General features: G+C 39.3%; 1 protein-coding gene across 6 annotated transcripts in view; it reads right to left on the bottom strand.

The window, feature by feature from the left end:
- The window catches only part of LOC125463092 (plexin-B2-like), a 249,766-nt gene that overhangs the window by 56,418 nt on the left and 176,114 nt on the right, over positions 1-17,234 (bottom strand). For all 6 annotated transcript variants that reach the window (XM_059654544.1, XM_059654546.1, XM_059654548.1 and 3 more), the window contains 6 exons: positions 13,079-13,258; positions 8,529-8,651; positions 7,813-7,913; positions 4,459-4,585; positions 3,195-3,351; positions 1,544-1,664 (listed from right to left, as the gene is read on the bottom strand). In XM_059654544.1, coding sequence (XP_059510527.1) covers positions 1,544-1,664; positions 3,195-3,351; positions 4,459-4,585; positions 7,813-7,913; positions 8,529-8,651; positions 13,079-13,258 — 809 coding nt within the window. The remainder of the gene's footprint in view (positions 1-1,543; positions 1,665-3,194; positions 3,352-4,458; positions 4,586-7,812; positions 7,914-8,528; positions 8,652-13,078; positions 13,259-17,234) is intronic.

Raw genomic sequence — 17,234 nt, 5'->3', positions numbered from 1 at the left:
GGAAAGGTTTGGTGGGACTAGTTTAGTTTAGTTTGGGATTATGTTTGGCATGAACTGGTTGGACCACATGGTCTGTTTGTGTGCTGTATGATTCTATACAACAGACCTCCAGCAACTATCTTCCTTTGTGCTATGTACAACTCCAAAGAGGGGAGGGTTTCCCTGATTCCCATTGTCTCAATTTTTCCTAGGACTCCTTGTCATACTCTGTTAAATGCCACGTTGTTGATTCAAACACAGTCACTCATGCCTTATCTCTGGAGTTCAGCCCTTTTGTCCCTTTTTGGATAAATGCTGTAATGAGATCAAGTAAAGGGTGGCCATAGCAGAACGCAAACTGATTATCAGTGATCAGATTATTCCTTTGCAAGTGCCATTTGATAGCACTGTCAACACTCTCACTTCCATCACTTTTGTGATGATTGATTATTGATTTATAGCACTGGAATTGGCTGGGATGAATTTGTTCTGCCTTTTAATCCACAGGACATACCGGGGCAAATTTTTCACATTTTCTGATAAATTCCAGTGTCGTGGCTATACTAGAACAGCTTAGATAGGTGTATGATTAATTCTAAAACATTAATCTTAAGTGGTATTGCTGGAATGTTGTCAGGGCCCATAGCTTTTACAGCTGAATTTTGATGAGCGATAGCCATTTGCTGGTTCATTTCTCAGGGAAATGTCCTAACTAATCAGAGTCAATTTGCCCAGAGTCAACCTTAAAGCAAGTCAGGCAGTTATCACTATTGGATCCATTCTTCTTGGCAACATCTCCAGCAGTGTCCACTTGCCAACCAATATGCACTTTCTCATCTAATGCAGTATAAACATCAGTGCTCTCCTTCAACTGATATTCTTGTGAATGACGCTAATGATTGCAAGGTAAAAAGCTTCAAAAAATTGTGCCTTTTTTCAGTAATACACTACCAAATGACTGTTTAGAACTATTACCATGCAATTGTTATGGGCTGAGATTCTTAGTCAGTGCCTCTGTTCTGCACCACCTTTTATATCCAAGTCCTAATTTTTTTCCAAGTATTCACATGCTCCATTGTCAACTCCCTCTCAATATCAGCATTAGCTATTCTCCTCCAGACTATACTCCACTTGTTCATACGTTTTAAAAAGTGTTTAGTTTGTAGATAAAATACACTTAAGAAAAATGAAATTCATGAAGAAACTACATTGTCTGCATTCTTATATTTTCATGCAAACTTCTGTGATCTTTCTCCACTTTAGGACAGTGCTTAGCTGCTCTTTTGTTTGCATGGTCCCATAATGACAATGGAATAATTCAACAAACTAAATGCATTGAAGCATTAATTAGGGAAAGTACTTGCTTACATGATGTTATCAGTCAGAATAGTACCCTAAAATGCTTGCACTTACTATTTTTATTTTAAATCTGATTTTCCATTTTGGTCTACAACATTATGTAGAAGTCGAGAGAAAACGTCCATCAACACACTTTTTAAGACAAACTAGTTTTTAAAAACCTTAACTAATTTTGTGAATTCATTATCAAAGAAAAATTACTTACGGAATATTTGGAGACAGTGTCATGGCTGCATTACAGTCATAAAATGAGTAGTTGGTCCGTGTGAAATCTATTACTTTTCCACCACTGACAATCTTCAGGTTCACCTCAATATCAATATAATCTACACAAAGGAAAATTCACAATGGTACCTTGTGAATACTTCTTCTAAAATGAGACTAGCATTTTAAAAAGGAACACATTGCATGTCACAAAGGAAAACAGTTTTATGTCTTGCATTTTAAAGTGGGAAATTAATAAATTCATTATATTACTCAACTTTCTACCCAGTTGAAGATAATAACCAATGAATATTTCCTCTCAAAATCACCAGTTTCAAATCTGTTTGGCTCTGAATTTGTCAAACATCAACATAATTAAAATCAGAACCTTCCTATAATAAATTCAAATTTTGAGAAGATTTGTAGCTCAGGTTGAGGTTCTGGATGTGAGTTTGCTTGCTGAGTTGGAAGGTTCATTTTTCAGACGTTTCGCCACCATTCTAGGTAACATCATCAGTGAGCCTCCGACGAAGCACGGGTGTTATGTCCCACTTTCTATTTATCTGGTTAGGGTTCCTTGGGCTGGTGATGTCATTTCCTGCATTGGTGATGTCATTTCCTGTTCTTTTTCTCAGGGGATGGTAGATTGGCTCCAAATCAATGTGTTTGTTGATGGAGTTCCGGTTGGAATGCCATGCTTCTAGGAAATTCAATGTGTTTGGAGCCAATCTACCATCCCCTGAGAAAAAGAACAGGAAATGACATCACCAGCCCAAGGAACCCTAACCAGATAAATAGAAAGCGGGACATAACACCAGTGCTTCGTCGGAGGCTCACTGATGATGTTACCTAGAATGGTGGCGAAACGTCTGAAAAACTAACCTTCCAACTCAGCGAGCAAACTCACATCCATAAATTCAAATAGTGATGACTTAAAAGCAAAAAATGAGAAGTCTGGAACACAGAATCAAAATATAAAATACTGGAAATTGACAGTGAGTGGATTAGAAAAAGACAGGCCAGCAATCTGCTCAATCCTCTTTTCCTTTTCAGGACATGTTTCAATATTTTCTGTTTGCACTTTAATAACAACAGCCCTTGCACAGACACCAGATGACTAAACAAGTACACCAGTATAACATTATGTTTTCAACATATTCTGCTATCAAGATATCAACATTTATTACATGCTTGTTGGTATGGTATGTTTCTGCAACATTCAGTTTTATCTAAACCAAATTTGATCACTTTTGTTTGTACCAAATCTCCAAAATAAAAATGTTCTTTTTCTGTTTAAGCTATCATTGTTCAAAATCTCGGGGTTGGTTTTCCACTATCATAAAAAGGGTTTAGAGAAGCTTACTGAGTAATTTATCTGCCTCAGTAAAGCAACACTTAATTTTTATCTGAAATTCGGCCCCCAGTAGTAAAACAATGCTCCGAGCATATTTTTATTCTTAAGATGCAAATGCTATTTTCTGATAAACAAAAGATGACCAAAATTTCAAATGATGTTGCAAGAAACAAAGACTTTTTCCTTGCACATTAGATGCCATGACAGGCAAGCCTAACAAGGAAAGTCAACTGAAAACATTAGCCTGAATTCTATCATTATTTTGGTCAAAAATCATAAGTTTTACATGAAAACTCACCTTGACCTGGAGGTGTAGCAGCTATTTGATTGATAGGTGGAGTCTCACAAAGAACATAACTTGTCAAAGATGTACTAATGCTTTTAAAATTATTTACAGAACACTCTATACGGTCTTGTTCTGTTAAAGCAGGAAATGGCTCTATATTCAACTGCACCTGGATACAAGAAAATGAAAATATAAATATGCAACACAATTCTGTATTATAGACGTCACAAAATTCAAAACAATTAATTCTAAATGCCTTAAACATTAATGTTATTTTCAAATAGCATTAACTTTACTGTACTGTCCAGAATCATGTTTTGAAATCACAAGTTTGAAAGAAATTAAACCAAATTCTGATGATGTAAATGAAATAATGAAGAATTTTGAGGCTTCAGTCCAACAGGATAGTCAGGATAAATTTTGACTGTGTCTTCATGGTTGGGACCCACTTATTAGGATGATTGGCACAATTATCAGAAAGAATGGGAACAATTGCTGGATCTCAAGTTAGCTATTTTTGGTAGTAATTTAAGAAATTTGGACCAACTCACCGAGAATTTAAGATATACATTCACATGTCATCCATTGAGACAGAATTACAGAACTAATTGAGTCATACAGTCATACAGCATGTAAACAGACCCTTTGATTCAATTTGTCTGCACTGAGCACACATCCCAATCTGACCTAGTCTCATTTGCCAACATTTGGCCCATTTCCTTCTAAACGCTTCCAATTCATATCCCCATCAAGGTGCCTTTTACATGTTGTAATTGTGCCGGCCTCCATCACTTCCTCTGGCAGCTTGTTCCATACACTATGCACCCTCTGCATGAAAAAGTTACCCCTCAGGCCCTTTATAAATCTTTCCCCTCTCACTTTAAACCAATGCCATCTAGTTTTGGACTCCCCATCCAAGGAAAAAGACCTTAAATATTCATTCTATCCGTGCCCCTCATGATTTTATAAAATCTCTGTAAGGTCACCCCTCAGCCTCCAACTCTCTGGTGAAAATAACCCCAGCTCATTCAGCCTCTCCCTATAGCTCAAAAACTCCCATTCTGGCAACTTGCTTGTAACACTTTTCTGAACCCTCTCAAGTTTAAACACCATCTTTTCTATAGATGGAGTGACCAGAATTGTACGCAGTATTCTAAAATGGCCTCTCCAAGGTCCTGTACAGCCACACCATGACACTTAATGTTCTGACCAATGAAGGATCAATTTTTTTTTGAAATATTTGTCTAACTTTGGAAACTGGAAACTACATTCATACCTGATCTGCTGCATTTCGACTCATGTTCTGCGGGTCTGCATGAATCACTGTTGGACACTGTTTGTTCAGACTCCACAACCAATGGTCTTTCTGGGCAGCTTTTGTACAGTGCAACTTCCTGGAACAACTGATCAGATAGATTAAAGATGTCAAATGAATGAGAATACAGTCCTGGGACTTGCCTGAAATTACAAATACTATTTGCTGTGCCATCCTATAAGCTTAGCATTATGTATGTTCTCCACTACATTGAAATCAATACTTGCTCTAACTTATTTGTTCAAAGGGTCTTGAAGTTATGGCACTCACTCCCTTCGCCAACATATTCAGATCAAAATTAAAAGTTTAGCCTCTAACCACCATTTCCAAATTTATCTGCCTTTCTGTGCATCACAAGTCTTTCTCAAATTCATGAAGAAAAATTTACAGCCCATCAAACATTTTCTTTCAGAAATACAAGTCATTTTATTTTATTCCATGCAAACATATTGTTGTTAGATGCGAGGAAATTGTGGAAATCTATAATGAGACAAGAACAGACAGACAGCAAGCTCTGAAATACCAAATTCCAGTTACTTTTCATTCAGTTGCACGAGTCCCAGTAATGCAGTGGTGGCGTTCCTACCTGTGATGCAGATGGTCTGGATTTGAGTCAAAACTGCCCCAGACATGAGTCAGGACATGTCTGGACAGGCTGATTAAAAATATCTACAATTTGAGTCCTAACAGGAAACTGACATTAGATCTACTTTAAAAAGTAGAAATGAAAGTACACTGGTAACCTTCTCCAGTAAGCTACGTTGGCTCTTCAACCTACACCTCAAAATGTAAGCAAATGCCCTGTTCCCCACTACTAAATGCTACTTTTTGACATATAAGCTAATATCACTGGCTGTCTGTTGATTCAAAGAAGAACAATGATGACAACTCAATTCTTTGTTAGGAGAAACTTACTCATCTCATCTACCATTTGCTGCAGAAAAAGAAAAAAAAAAATAGCTTTTGAAGAGTTGAGGAACAGGATGTTTTACTGAAGTTTTTGCTGCTTTACTTATTTGTCTCTCCAAAGAATGAAATTTAGGATACAAACTTAGAAGTAGCAACTATTAGTTGAGAACTTGCAAAGAACTTACTCCTTCTCAGATTTTATACAAAATATAGAAATGATTTTTAACAGATTTGTTAAATCTATGATGTCCTTGAAAATATAACTGGACGGACACACACACACACACACACACACACACACACACACACACACACACACACACACACACACACACAGAAAAGAACCCTAAACATCAGCTTTCCTGCTCCTCTGATGCTGCTTGGCCTGCTGTGTTCATCCAGCTCTACACCTTGTTATCTCAGATTCTCCAGCATCGACAGTTCCTGCTATCTCAGTAAGAAAGGGGAGTTTGGATATAGCAAGTAGTTCTGAAGGTGATTGGGTTGATTGATTCATTTATTGATGGGTAGATAGAAAATAAAGAGGGAAACTGGTGTTAGGCATGGAAATCTAGGCCCATGATTCCCAGAGTTTCACAAAAGTTAAAAACGTGACCAAAGTTTGCAAAATCCTCAGTTTACCTGAAGAATAAGTCCAAATTAACAGAAAACACAAAAGTAGATTTCAGTACTTAACAAGAAAAATTACTCATTACCAATAAATAGATTTTATTCACATGTAGTCAACTATCAACATCAGCACATAACTCCTTGATAAAAAGCTCTAACCCTCTGAAACACCCGCAGCCCCAAATACACACACACACACACACACACACACACACACACACACACACACACACACACACACACACACAGTCAAAAATAAATTATGGGGAGATGGGAAAAAACTGGAAAAACAGTTGAACAGGATCAGTCCGAGAATGAAGGAGTGTTCTTTTTGTTTCTCAAAGCCCTTCAGTTATCTGACCTTTTCCTTCAGATTCTGTCACTTCTTCACAGCAAATACAGCACGAGTGGTCCACAAATGATAAAATCTCTGACTGGTTGATTAAAACCAACAGCTGACAGTAACTGGCTGGAGAGAATAAATGGGCTTTCTTCAGCAGTTAGGTATTTTATTTGGAAAGCGAGCACCTGCTCTTTGAGCAGTCTGTACAATTCTGCCTGTAACTTTTACAATACAAACATGTTCAGCTACCCATAAGCCAATCAGATAGTTCTGTCAGGCTGATGGCTATAGATATCCACAACTGTTCAAAATAAATTGTACTGAAACCTGTCAACAGCTAAATCTCACTTTCCATACACCGCAGGCACTAGCCTGACAATAGGTTAGATTAGATTCCCTAAAGTGTGGAAACAGGGCTTTTGGCCCAACAAGTCTACACCGCCCCTTGAAGCATCCCACCCAGACCCATCCCCCTATAAACCACACACCCCTGAACACTACGGGCAATTTAGCAGGGCCAATCCACCTAGCCTGCACATCTTTGGAGTGTGGGAGGAAACCGGAGCACCCAGAGGAAACCCACACAGACACAGGGAGAATGTGCAAACTCCACACAGACAGTCGCCTGAGGCTGGAATCAAACCCAGGTGCCTGGTGCTGTGAGGCTGCAGTGCTAAGCACTGAGCCACCGTGCCGCCCCACTGCTTGAGCAAAGCAGCAGCGTAAATGTCATTTACGTATTTCCATAACTTGCTTTTTAGAAGTGCAGCAAACCCTTCCGACAGTCCTTGGTTTTAAAACTGTACTTTTTTTTGTTTTCATCAACAGAAAACAGAAAAATAACAAGATGCAGTCTTTATACAGGTCAAAGTGATGTGTGGAAGGAGCTGCAAGGCCGAGCATTTAATAAAGTTAATTCACAACGAAAGGTATCTGGTTTCTGTTTCAGATTCAAATTGACAAGGAGTACTAAGAAATAATGCTTCAGAAGGTGACTGGCAATTATAAGAAATCAAAATAGAAAATGCTGTAAAACAGAATAGGTAATTTGGTAACTGAAAACAATGAGCTAATGCATCAAAATTTGGGAATATGTGCTACTCGTTAGATCTTTCCTACCCCTGGCAGCTTGAACATAATGAAGATATATGATGTGAATGGGAAGATGTGTTTCACTATTTCAGGTAGCCTTTACACATCCGAACTGTAAATTATTACTTAGAAGTTACAGTGAAACAGATAATTTTGTTTTGGCATCCAACCTCCACATAACAGCATTCTCCTACTTCTGCAAGAAATCCATAATATTTGCATTTGACAGAATCAAGACGAACCATTTACGTCATTTCACTGGGTGTCTAATCGAAAAGATTGAATGCTGCTAATAGTATCTTGAAATCATCACTGAAAAACTCCCAAAAACCAAAACTTACATTCCTTCTATTACACACCAACCACAGTAAGGATCTCTAGATGCAATGCAAGAATCGCAACTTTTGTAGCTGTTGCACTCCTCTACTGGCAGACGAGTGATCTGAAAAGTAAGTATTCAACAAGAAACAAATGAAATTCTGCACATTCTGCAACGTAGAAACTGTTATAGAGAATTACATTGTTATACATTCATTGCAACATCTGAAAACAGTCTTTAACTTTGTTTTGCATCAATCTGTACCCTCGTAGCGAATAGCAACTTGGAAACAATCATATTTTACACAGTTAAAAAATGTAGGCAGTTTCTCCTCATATTTGATTTGCTCTGTTGAAAGCAAGATATACTCTACAACACACAGCCTGTGTGCTAAGAGAACATGAACATTACATGCTTTGCCGATACCAATCATAAATCATCTGCTAGGAGGTTCATGAGATTTCATCTCCCTCATACTGTGTCAATAGTCTAAATCACTTGGGACATATGGAGTAACCAACCAGGGCTTGAGAAATTCTATTAGAACAGTATCATATTGGGGTTCTTCTTGTTGGCAGTGCACTGAGTTTCTCATTTTTCTCAGTAACGGCTTCACACTGAATATATCTTGTGACATTTGAAACAGACCGACACCATGATTCAATTTTCATACATTTTTGTTTTTGGAACAAAAGTGCAGATCAAATCAAATTAGTAGAATATAAAACTAAACATTACCTTTTTCTCAGTCATGACGTACAGGTGGTCTCTTTTTGCATTAAAAATAAGGTCACTGTTCACTTTGCTGTTTGGAGTCATATATACAGTCTGATAGTCATCAGTTTCATTGTCCAGGAATACCTATTGGATAGTGAACATTTACAACTGGTGAATAAGAAATGAGCACAGAGCAACATTGCAGACATAAGCATTTACCATTCATAAAAGGATAACTCTTAACTTCTGGGCTCTTTATTATACATATTGCTTTATGATTAAAGAAATATATTTTCTATTGATACAACTACTTCAGTTCTGATAAAATGTAATGCTTTTACATACTGTGACAATGTTCATTCTATTTCCATGTTTATCCTTCAACTATTGTATTTAAATTTATAGCAACTTCCTTCAATTTTCAAACTAGTGATCATCTTGAAATTTTGGCTCAATATACCATCGCTGTGTTACATACTTTAACAAATTATATTCTGAACTCTTTGGGGTATCGTCCATTATCAAGCTCCAAACTTCCAACAGAGTTTGCAACCATACACTTCAGGTCACTCCAGCCATATAGGGTTATTGAACCTATCATCTGGCCAAGGTATCCAGGTTCAGTTTCCAACTGCTCCAGATGTGTGTAATGTCTTCTTCAAACAGGTTGACTAGAAAATATCTAGCCTGAGAAATTACTACAGTGATGTTCAATGGCCAACATGACTGACTTCAGACAACCACAATCATTTTGCTTTGTGCCAAAAAGGAGCACAATCAATGCGATAGGAGACTTTGTCTGAGTGAGATAAAGGCTAGGTGAGCATCGCTGAGAAGTAAACTCTCTAGAGCGATGGGTGATTTGGAGAGGACAAAAGGAGCAGATTGAATTCCTATTTGTAGCGGAGTGACACGTTATGACACGAGTGCAGGGAAACAGGCTGATTGACAAGTAGGATCAGCGAATATGTCTAATCTTTAAAGTCAAAGCAAGGTCTTCAGTTTGTGTTGAGGTTTCTAGTCTTTTTTAAAAATTCTCTTATACTTAACAAGCTATTAAGAAAAGACTGATACTGGTGTTATGTTTCATTAGAAATAAATACAATAAAATGTAAAGAGCAGAGAACCTAGAATAATTAATTAAAAATTAAAATACACAGTAAAGGCAGGGCAAGGTGATGTGTTACTGCTGCAGCATCTAAGGGCTGCTGATACTAAGGTGTTGCAGGACGAACACAACTGTGGCAACTGTTTGCAGCTCGAGGAACTTTGGGACGGAGGAGTTGGGCGTTCAAACCGATGACAGTGTACCATATCAGCGTGAAGGAAAATTACTTAGCACTTTGAGACAATCATATCCCGCAGTCTAAGTAACTAAAATATGGTCTGTATTCAGGGACAGGTGGGTATGGGGACTCAGAGGGTTGTATTTAGCCTCTGCAACTGTTAATAGCTACAAGGTTCTTGCAAGCTGTATGAGATTGCAGGGAGGAAGAGCATACTAACTATGGCACTTCAATACAAGGAGCCATTAGAAATGTAGCTATAAGGAACAGCATAACCAGAGGGAAATGCTGCTCTCTGCACCAGTGAGTACAAGTCCAGAAGGTAGTGTTGCCTGCAGGATTAAGGACAGCTTCTCAGAGCAGGAAAGGAACTTGGAGAAGGAGAGGAGAAATCTATTATCACTATCCACGTTGATACTAATGACATTGAGAGAACCAGAAAGCTGTTTCTGGTAGGGAAGTTTCAACAGTTAGGACAAACTAAAAAGTGAAACCTTCAAAGTAATAGTGTCTGGATTCATTCGTGAGCCACAAGAAAACTGGTATAAAGGTAAATTACAGATTACTAGTTTTCTTTTGCTCTTCTAATTTTTGATTCGGAACAGTAGCTTTTTTTTAAAAAAAGGAGAAGGGAACGAAAGATAGATGTTTGCTGTTGGGAAATGGCCTGGAAAGATGATGCAGGTTAATTGCTGCTCTAAAAACAACATAAATGAACCAGATGCTCAGGGACTGGCAGCTGGTTAGATGTTGAAATAGTCAAACAAGGGAGGACCAGTACTGGCCAACCACAGAGAGTGTTGAAAAAAAAGACAGAGTGAACTGCCTCTGATTGTGCTTTGGGCAAGAGGCAGTTTTGCTTTGGGAGCTTCCGGACTGGGGCAATCTGACCCCACCACCAGACATTTTTCCCTCCCCCACCCTTATCTGCTTTCCGGAGGGATCACTCTCTCCGTGACTCCCTTGTCCACTCCACACTCCCCCCACGCACCCACTGCCCCCAGCCCTACCACACCCAGCACTTTTCCCTGCAACCACAGGAAGTGCTACAGCTCCCTCCTCACTTCCATCCCAGGCCCCAAGAACACCTTCCACATCAATCAGATGTTCACCTGCTAATCTGCTAATGTGGTATACTGTATCCGCTGTTCCAGATGTGGCCTTCTCTATATCAGGGAAACCAAGCACCTCATATTTTGCTTGGGAACCCTGCAGCCCAATGGTATCAATGTGGACTTTACAAGATTCAAAATATCCCCTCCCCCTACCGCATCCCAAAACCAGACCAGCTTGTCCCCACCTCCCTAACCTGTCCTTCCTCCCACCTATCCCCTCCTCCCAACTCAAGCCCCACCCCCATCTCCTACCTACTAATCTCATCCTGCTCCCTTGACCTGTCAGTCCTCCCTGGACTGACCTATCCCCTCCCTAACTCCCCACCTACACTCACCTTTACTGGCTTCACCCCGCCTCTTGGACCTGTCTGTCTCCTCTCCACCTATCTTCTCCTTTATCCATCTTCTATCCACTTCCCCCTCTCTCCCGATTTATTTCAGAATCCAGAAGGATCTAGGCCCGAAACGTCAACTTTCGCACTCCTATGATGCTGCTTGGCCTGCTGTGTTCATCCAGCTCTACACCTTGTTATCTCAGACTGGGACTGTTGTTTGGTTTTCGCTCAAGTTTTTTTTGCAGTTACTAATTTCTTGGACATTCTAAAGAAAAGAATCCCAGTCAGTAAGAAATAAATAAGTCTCCAGAGGTCTGTGGAAGCTGTTTGCTTTGACTGGTGACTTTGGGATTCCAACAAAATATATAGTCTAAAAAAACTCATCATCCAAGAATTTCATTAAGGCCTGGTATTCATTGCTGAAATCGTTAACCAAACTAGCAAATTACAGCTCTTTCATTTTCTTTTAATTTATACCTAAACTGTATCTGTCAGTCAGTATTGTAAGTAGGGTTTTATGATCAAAGAAGATTGAGCGCAGATACTAGATACTAAAGTTTCATCCTTAATAAAAATTGTTAATCTTTGTTCATGCTGTAAACTTGTTGCCCAAGATCTGTTATTTGTCAAATCTGGTTAGGAACAACTGAGCAATTTTGAGGGTCACTGAATATTTTAATTTCCCTGTGTTGTGAATCCTGGGACAGTAAGGCTGATTTGGCTCGCTCTCCCTGTGTCATAACACAATAAAGGGAAGAAAATAATCGTACGGCTCAAATATTAGTGTGGATGGGATTGGTGTCAGTTCATGGGTCACTGAAGCCAACGCTGGAGAGGAAAAGGGCCATTCCAGTGGGACGAACATCACTCAAAATGTTCTGGGACCAGTGTCGTGATAAACATAATTAAAGCTATAGAGACAGCTTTAAACTAATTAACGGAATGGGTGCTGGTTTGCGAGCGGAGAAAGGTTAGGCTTACAAATCGAATAGAAATAGTGACATTAGAGGGCAGCTCCTTGGTTAATAACACTCTGAGTGGGAGGGGAAAGGACAGAAATAACAAGACGTAAAAATACAGCAGCAAAATAATATTAAAGGGGGAAAAATGGGGAAAAGCCAAAATGAATGGTTCTTTGCTTGACTATACATAATATTCAGTAGAAAATAAATTAATTCATGGCACAAATACAGCTTAAATGACATGATCTTATAGCCACTACAGGGAGATGATTAAAACGTGAACAAAGTTCGGAACTAAATATTCAAGGATATGTAACTTTTTGGAAGAACAGGCAAGAAGGAAAAGCAGTGGGTCGCTTTGTTAGCACAGAATGGAGTAAGTACAATGAGACGCTGTTTAATGTAGTCTAAAAGGTCCTCTAATAGTAGCTATACTCTGGGACAGATAATAATCAGCAGATAATAAATGTTAAAAAAACATGTTATAGGGAGAAGACAGGAAAGTACAGTTGAGGATTATCAGCCATGGTCTTACTTGGTAGGCCAAGTGGTCTATTTCTGCTCCTACATCTTATGCATGATTCTAAATAGTGGAAAGTTTTCCCCAAATCCCTTTGACTCCAGCTTTGCAAATGCTCTTTGATACTGTAGGCAGTCAAAAGCTGCTTAGATTTAAAGAGCAATCATTGCCATCACCTCTGAAGTTCAGCATTTATGTCCAAGATTGTAGTGACGTCAGAAGCCAAGTGGTCCTGGCAGGACACAATCTGAGCATCAGTCAGGTTATCACTGAGTAAGTGACACTTGACAGGCTGTCAACAACATCTTCCATCACTTTCTCATAAAATAGAATGCTGCTTCATAAAGTCTTACCTTATGAATTTCTCCTTTTATGTTGCCTAAAAAGCCAATTGTATGGTCATTCTCCACGGTCACAGCTATTGCTGATAAATTTGTATCATAATGTTGTAGCGGTGTAGCAGCAATACCTTCTCTACTTGCAATGGGATATGGAAGGTGTTCACCACTGCAAGGATATGCCTTTGCTTGTCCCTGGGATAGCAGAAAATCAATTTTCATAAATCAATAAGATTAACAAAATAAATTCAGTCAGTCAGTCAGTGCCAACAATTATGAACAATGCTTTTGTGGAAGTTACACTCTAAGAGGCTAGATTAAAGGGGTCTAAAGAAAACATAAAGAACTGTTAGGAAATAAAAAGCTGCAAACAATACTGAGATTGCTGTCCTAGCCATTTCACCATAGTAGTTCTTACAGCATTAGGACCACTTTGTAATAAAAGATGTAGGTAACAGCTTCAAGACATGTAGGCAAGAAACGCAGGCAGTAGTAGGTCAAGATGTACATAACCCACTCACTCATCCAGTGAAGATGGAAATTTCCTTGTATCTCTCTGAAGCTGATGGACGCCTAAGGCACCAAAGTGATAAGCTACAGTAGGAATTGATGTACCATAGTAGCAAAGTGCAAACCTTTTTCCAGAATACTTAAAAGAACACTCATCTGCAGTGAAAATGAATGTTATTAGAACTTCTTTGCTCATCAGCATCAATGTTTTTAATTTCATTAACTTCCACATCTGTTTCCATTGTCTGAGCTCTCACAGCCAATCACTGGAATCAAAGCTGAACTTGTACCGTCCTCTAAGAAAATGAAGATTTGCACTGATAAGGCACTTTTGACAACTTCCAGAATAGCTCAATGAGACATAAAGCCAATGAAACACCTTTGAACCACTGTCACTGTTTTAACACATGAAACGCAGCAACTGATTTACGCACAGCAAATCCTTACAATGTGCTAATGTAAATATAATGTTGATTGACTAACAAATATTGCCCAGGTTACGAGGGATAACTCCCGCGCTTTTCTTTGAAAATGTGCCACATGATCTTTCATACCTGCCAACAGGCTTGAGCCTCAATTTAACATCTTCTGTGAAGTACATCAGTTCCAACCATCATGTAGCACTCCACTGCAGTTCTGCACCTGAATGTCAGCATTGATATTTATTCTCTCATCCTGGAGTGTGATTAAGCCCCAATCTTATGATGGGGGGTGGGGGGAGAATGTTACAAACTTATTCACAGCTGACACTCATTACGAATGGGCTGTGTGACAGTGGATATATTATTTCTGCACTCCCCCGTTATTTGCTGCTGGACAGATTTTTTTCTAATCCAAACCACAGCATACTTAAAAAGTCAGATTGGATCAATGACTGTTGAATAGGCTGGGTAATCTAGTGGAGGAGAATTTGAAGCATATCCCAATACACCTGTGCAATGTTCCAGTCTTCTTAGACCATGTGTCTAAATTTGGTCAAAAAAGTCAGTCAAGCTCTAAAGGTGTAGGGAAAAGTAAAAACACTAGTGTAAACAGGACAAGACTTTGTGTGCTAGACTCCACAGGCTTGTATACTATTTTGCGAGTCTTCTGTCAGTCATTTATTTCAAACCCCATTTCTCCAAAGCTCTTAATTTCATTTGCCCAAGTAATCAGCTACCTACTTTATGAACACATCAATTAATTTCACATCAATTTCTTTCAAAAATGTCACAACTAAGAATTTTCAAAAGCTTTTTATTCTGACATTTTATCTCAATTTGTATTCAAATCTACTGGAGTGGGGGGAGGTAAGTGCGGAGATAGGTGTAGGAAGACTGTGGCTCTCAGATCTTTTGAGGATTCTAATAATTTCAATGATTAGAAAATGAAAACCACTGTTCTATGTAGATAATAATCCCTAGAAGGATGGATTGCTGTCAGAAGAATATTAATTTCTGGAAGAATTTTCTCTCATCTATTTGCATAGGTTTATACTGTCTTCATAAGGCATTGATCTACTTAGGTGTACTTCCCAGAAATTTGGATAAGGAAATAATTGGGCCAAGAAAAATGTTCTCCAACTCTACAGGCATAATAGATCATGAATTTTTCCCTCCAAATTGCATTCCCTTGTTTTGAGATTTCTGGACCAATAGAAACAATGATTTTTTTTATGTATATTTCCAATTCCGATCATTCTTACAATCATCTCAGTGAGAATATCCCTTAACTACATCAACCACAGGTTATATAAACCATGTTTTGCCAATCACTCCTAACAGGCCAAAGTCTTCCTATCATCAGGGTGAATCACTGCTGGGTTCTGAAGCCCAGTATAACTTCGATATTTCATTATCTAAATCATTATTTAAATGCATGATATTAATTTTGTGCCTCCAAACTGTACTGTACTGATAGTTTGTAATGCCTCATAGGATCTTTAAGATGCCAAACTATTGGAGCAGACAACAAAAAACATCTATTAGACACTGATCAGGTTTTGAACTGCGAGTCAGTTTTTAAATATTCAGTGGGGTCTCCACATCTGTTTCTGTTCCACTAGAGTCTCCCTCATCATAATTCTTACACCGAAGGCTGCCTTATAATTTGCTTCAATCTATCTGTTTCTTTTTGCTTATGGCCTACAGCTATTTGTTTCAACATTGTGTTGAAGGCTGTGAAGAACACAGCATCAATTCTCCACTCCAGGTAAGTACTGGATGACGAAGGATACCCTATCAGTCATATCCTCTGTCTGTCTTCTGAAGAGGTCATTTTGGGTTTTTGCTGTGGAACGTCAGAACTGGCAATCAATGAGTTGAGCATCGTGTCCCATTCTCATGAGGGGTTTGCATTTTCAGCACATTGCATTTTAATTAATAAAAATCCGTGTTTCCTTTCTAATTGATTAAGGATTCAACAGGAGGCGGTCAGCAAGCCATTGTTACCTTTCTGCTTCCAAATTCTGTGTCGGTATACCTCCTCTTCTACACTACACCTGAGGAAGGAGCAGAGTTGCGAAAGCTTGGGTTTTCAAACAACCTTGTTGGACTATAACCTGGTATTGTGTGATTTTTGACAATGTGAAGCAAAACTTTGGAATAATTTCAGAAACTGGGTTGGATGCTCCAGTTGGCTAGCAGGATATAACTAACTATTTGTTCAGAATGATGAGATAAAATAGCCCAAATGGGCTTTCTCCTTTACACTGTCAGACAGAGAGTCATTTGAAGCACCAGAAAAGTAGCCTCTTTCTGTCAAATCTATGTTGATCATCCTTGGAGCAATCTAGTTAGTACCTTTTCACCTGTCTGGCCCCTATAGCCTTGTAGGTTTGTTTTCTTTAAAAGCCCATCCATTTTTTTAAAATCATGGATTGTGTCTGCGTCAACCTACTGCATTAGCAGAGTGTTTCTGGTCATTACTGTTCACTGTGCAAGATAATACCTCATCACATCCCCAACACTGCATCTCGCATTCAAAATATTAGTACAAGTATTAGGGGATGCAGATCTGTCAACCAAACAAAACAGTTTTAACTTGTCTACCACACCCTAACATATCGTAATCTTGATTTATTTCATTATCACCTCACAACCCTATATCGTCTAAGAACAAACACAAGCTTTCCCCTCAGTATGGAGCTGGAGGAACACAGCAGGCCAGGCAGCATCAGAGGAGCAAGAAAGTTGATATTTCGGGTTGGGACCCGTCTTCAGAAATGGGGTTAGGGTAGTGGGGTGGGGGGGTGGGTGGGAGCTCAGAAATAAATAGATTGGAGGGGTGGGGCTGGAGAAGGTAGGTGGGATGGTGATAGGTGAGTGCAGGTAGGGAGTGGTTGGGATTGGTCAGCGGGATGAGTGGGAAAGAAGATGGACAAGTTGTGTCAGGTCTAGGAGATGGGAGCGAGAGGGAGGGTTGGACATGGGATGAGGCGGGGGGGGGGGTGGGGTGGGGTGGGGGGCATGGAGAGGATTTTAAAACTGGTAAAATCCACATTTAGGTCATTGGGTTGTAGATTCCTGAGGCGGAATATCAGGTGCTGCTCCCCCAGTTTGCGGGTGGTGTCATTGTGATATTGGAGGAGGCCGAGGATGGACATGTTACCCAGGGAGTGGGAGGGGAGTCAAAATGGTTTGCAACTGGAAGGTGTTGTCGATTGTCACGAACAGACCGCAGG

This window comes from Stegostoma tigrinum, chromosome 25 (assembly GCF_030684315.1).
Source record: "Stegostoma tigrinum isolate sSteTig4 chromosome 25, sSteTig4.hap1, whole genome shotgun sequence".
Classification (NCBI taxonomy): Eukaryota; Metazoa; Chordata; class Chondrichthyes; order Orectolobiformes; family Stegostomatidae; genus Stegostoma; species Stegostoma tigrinum.
This window is presented reverse-complemented; position numbering and strand designations above follow the sequence as displayed.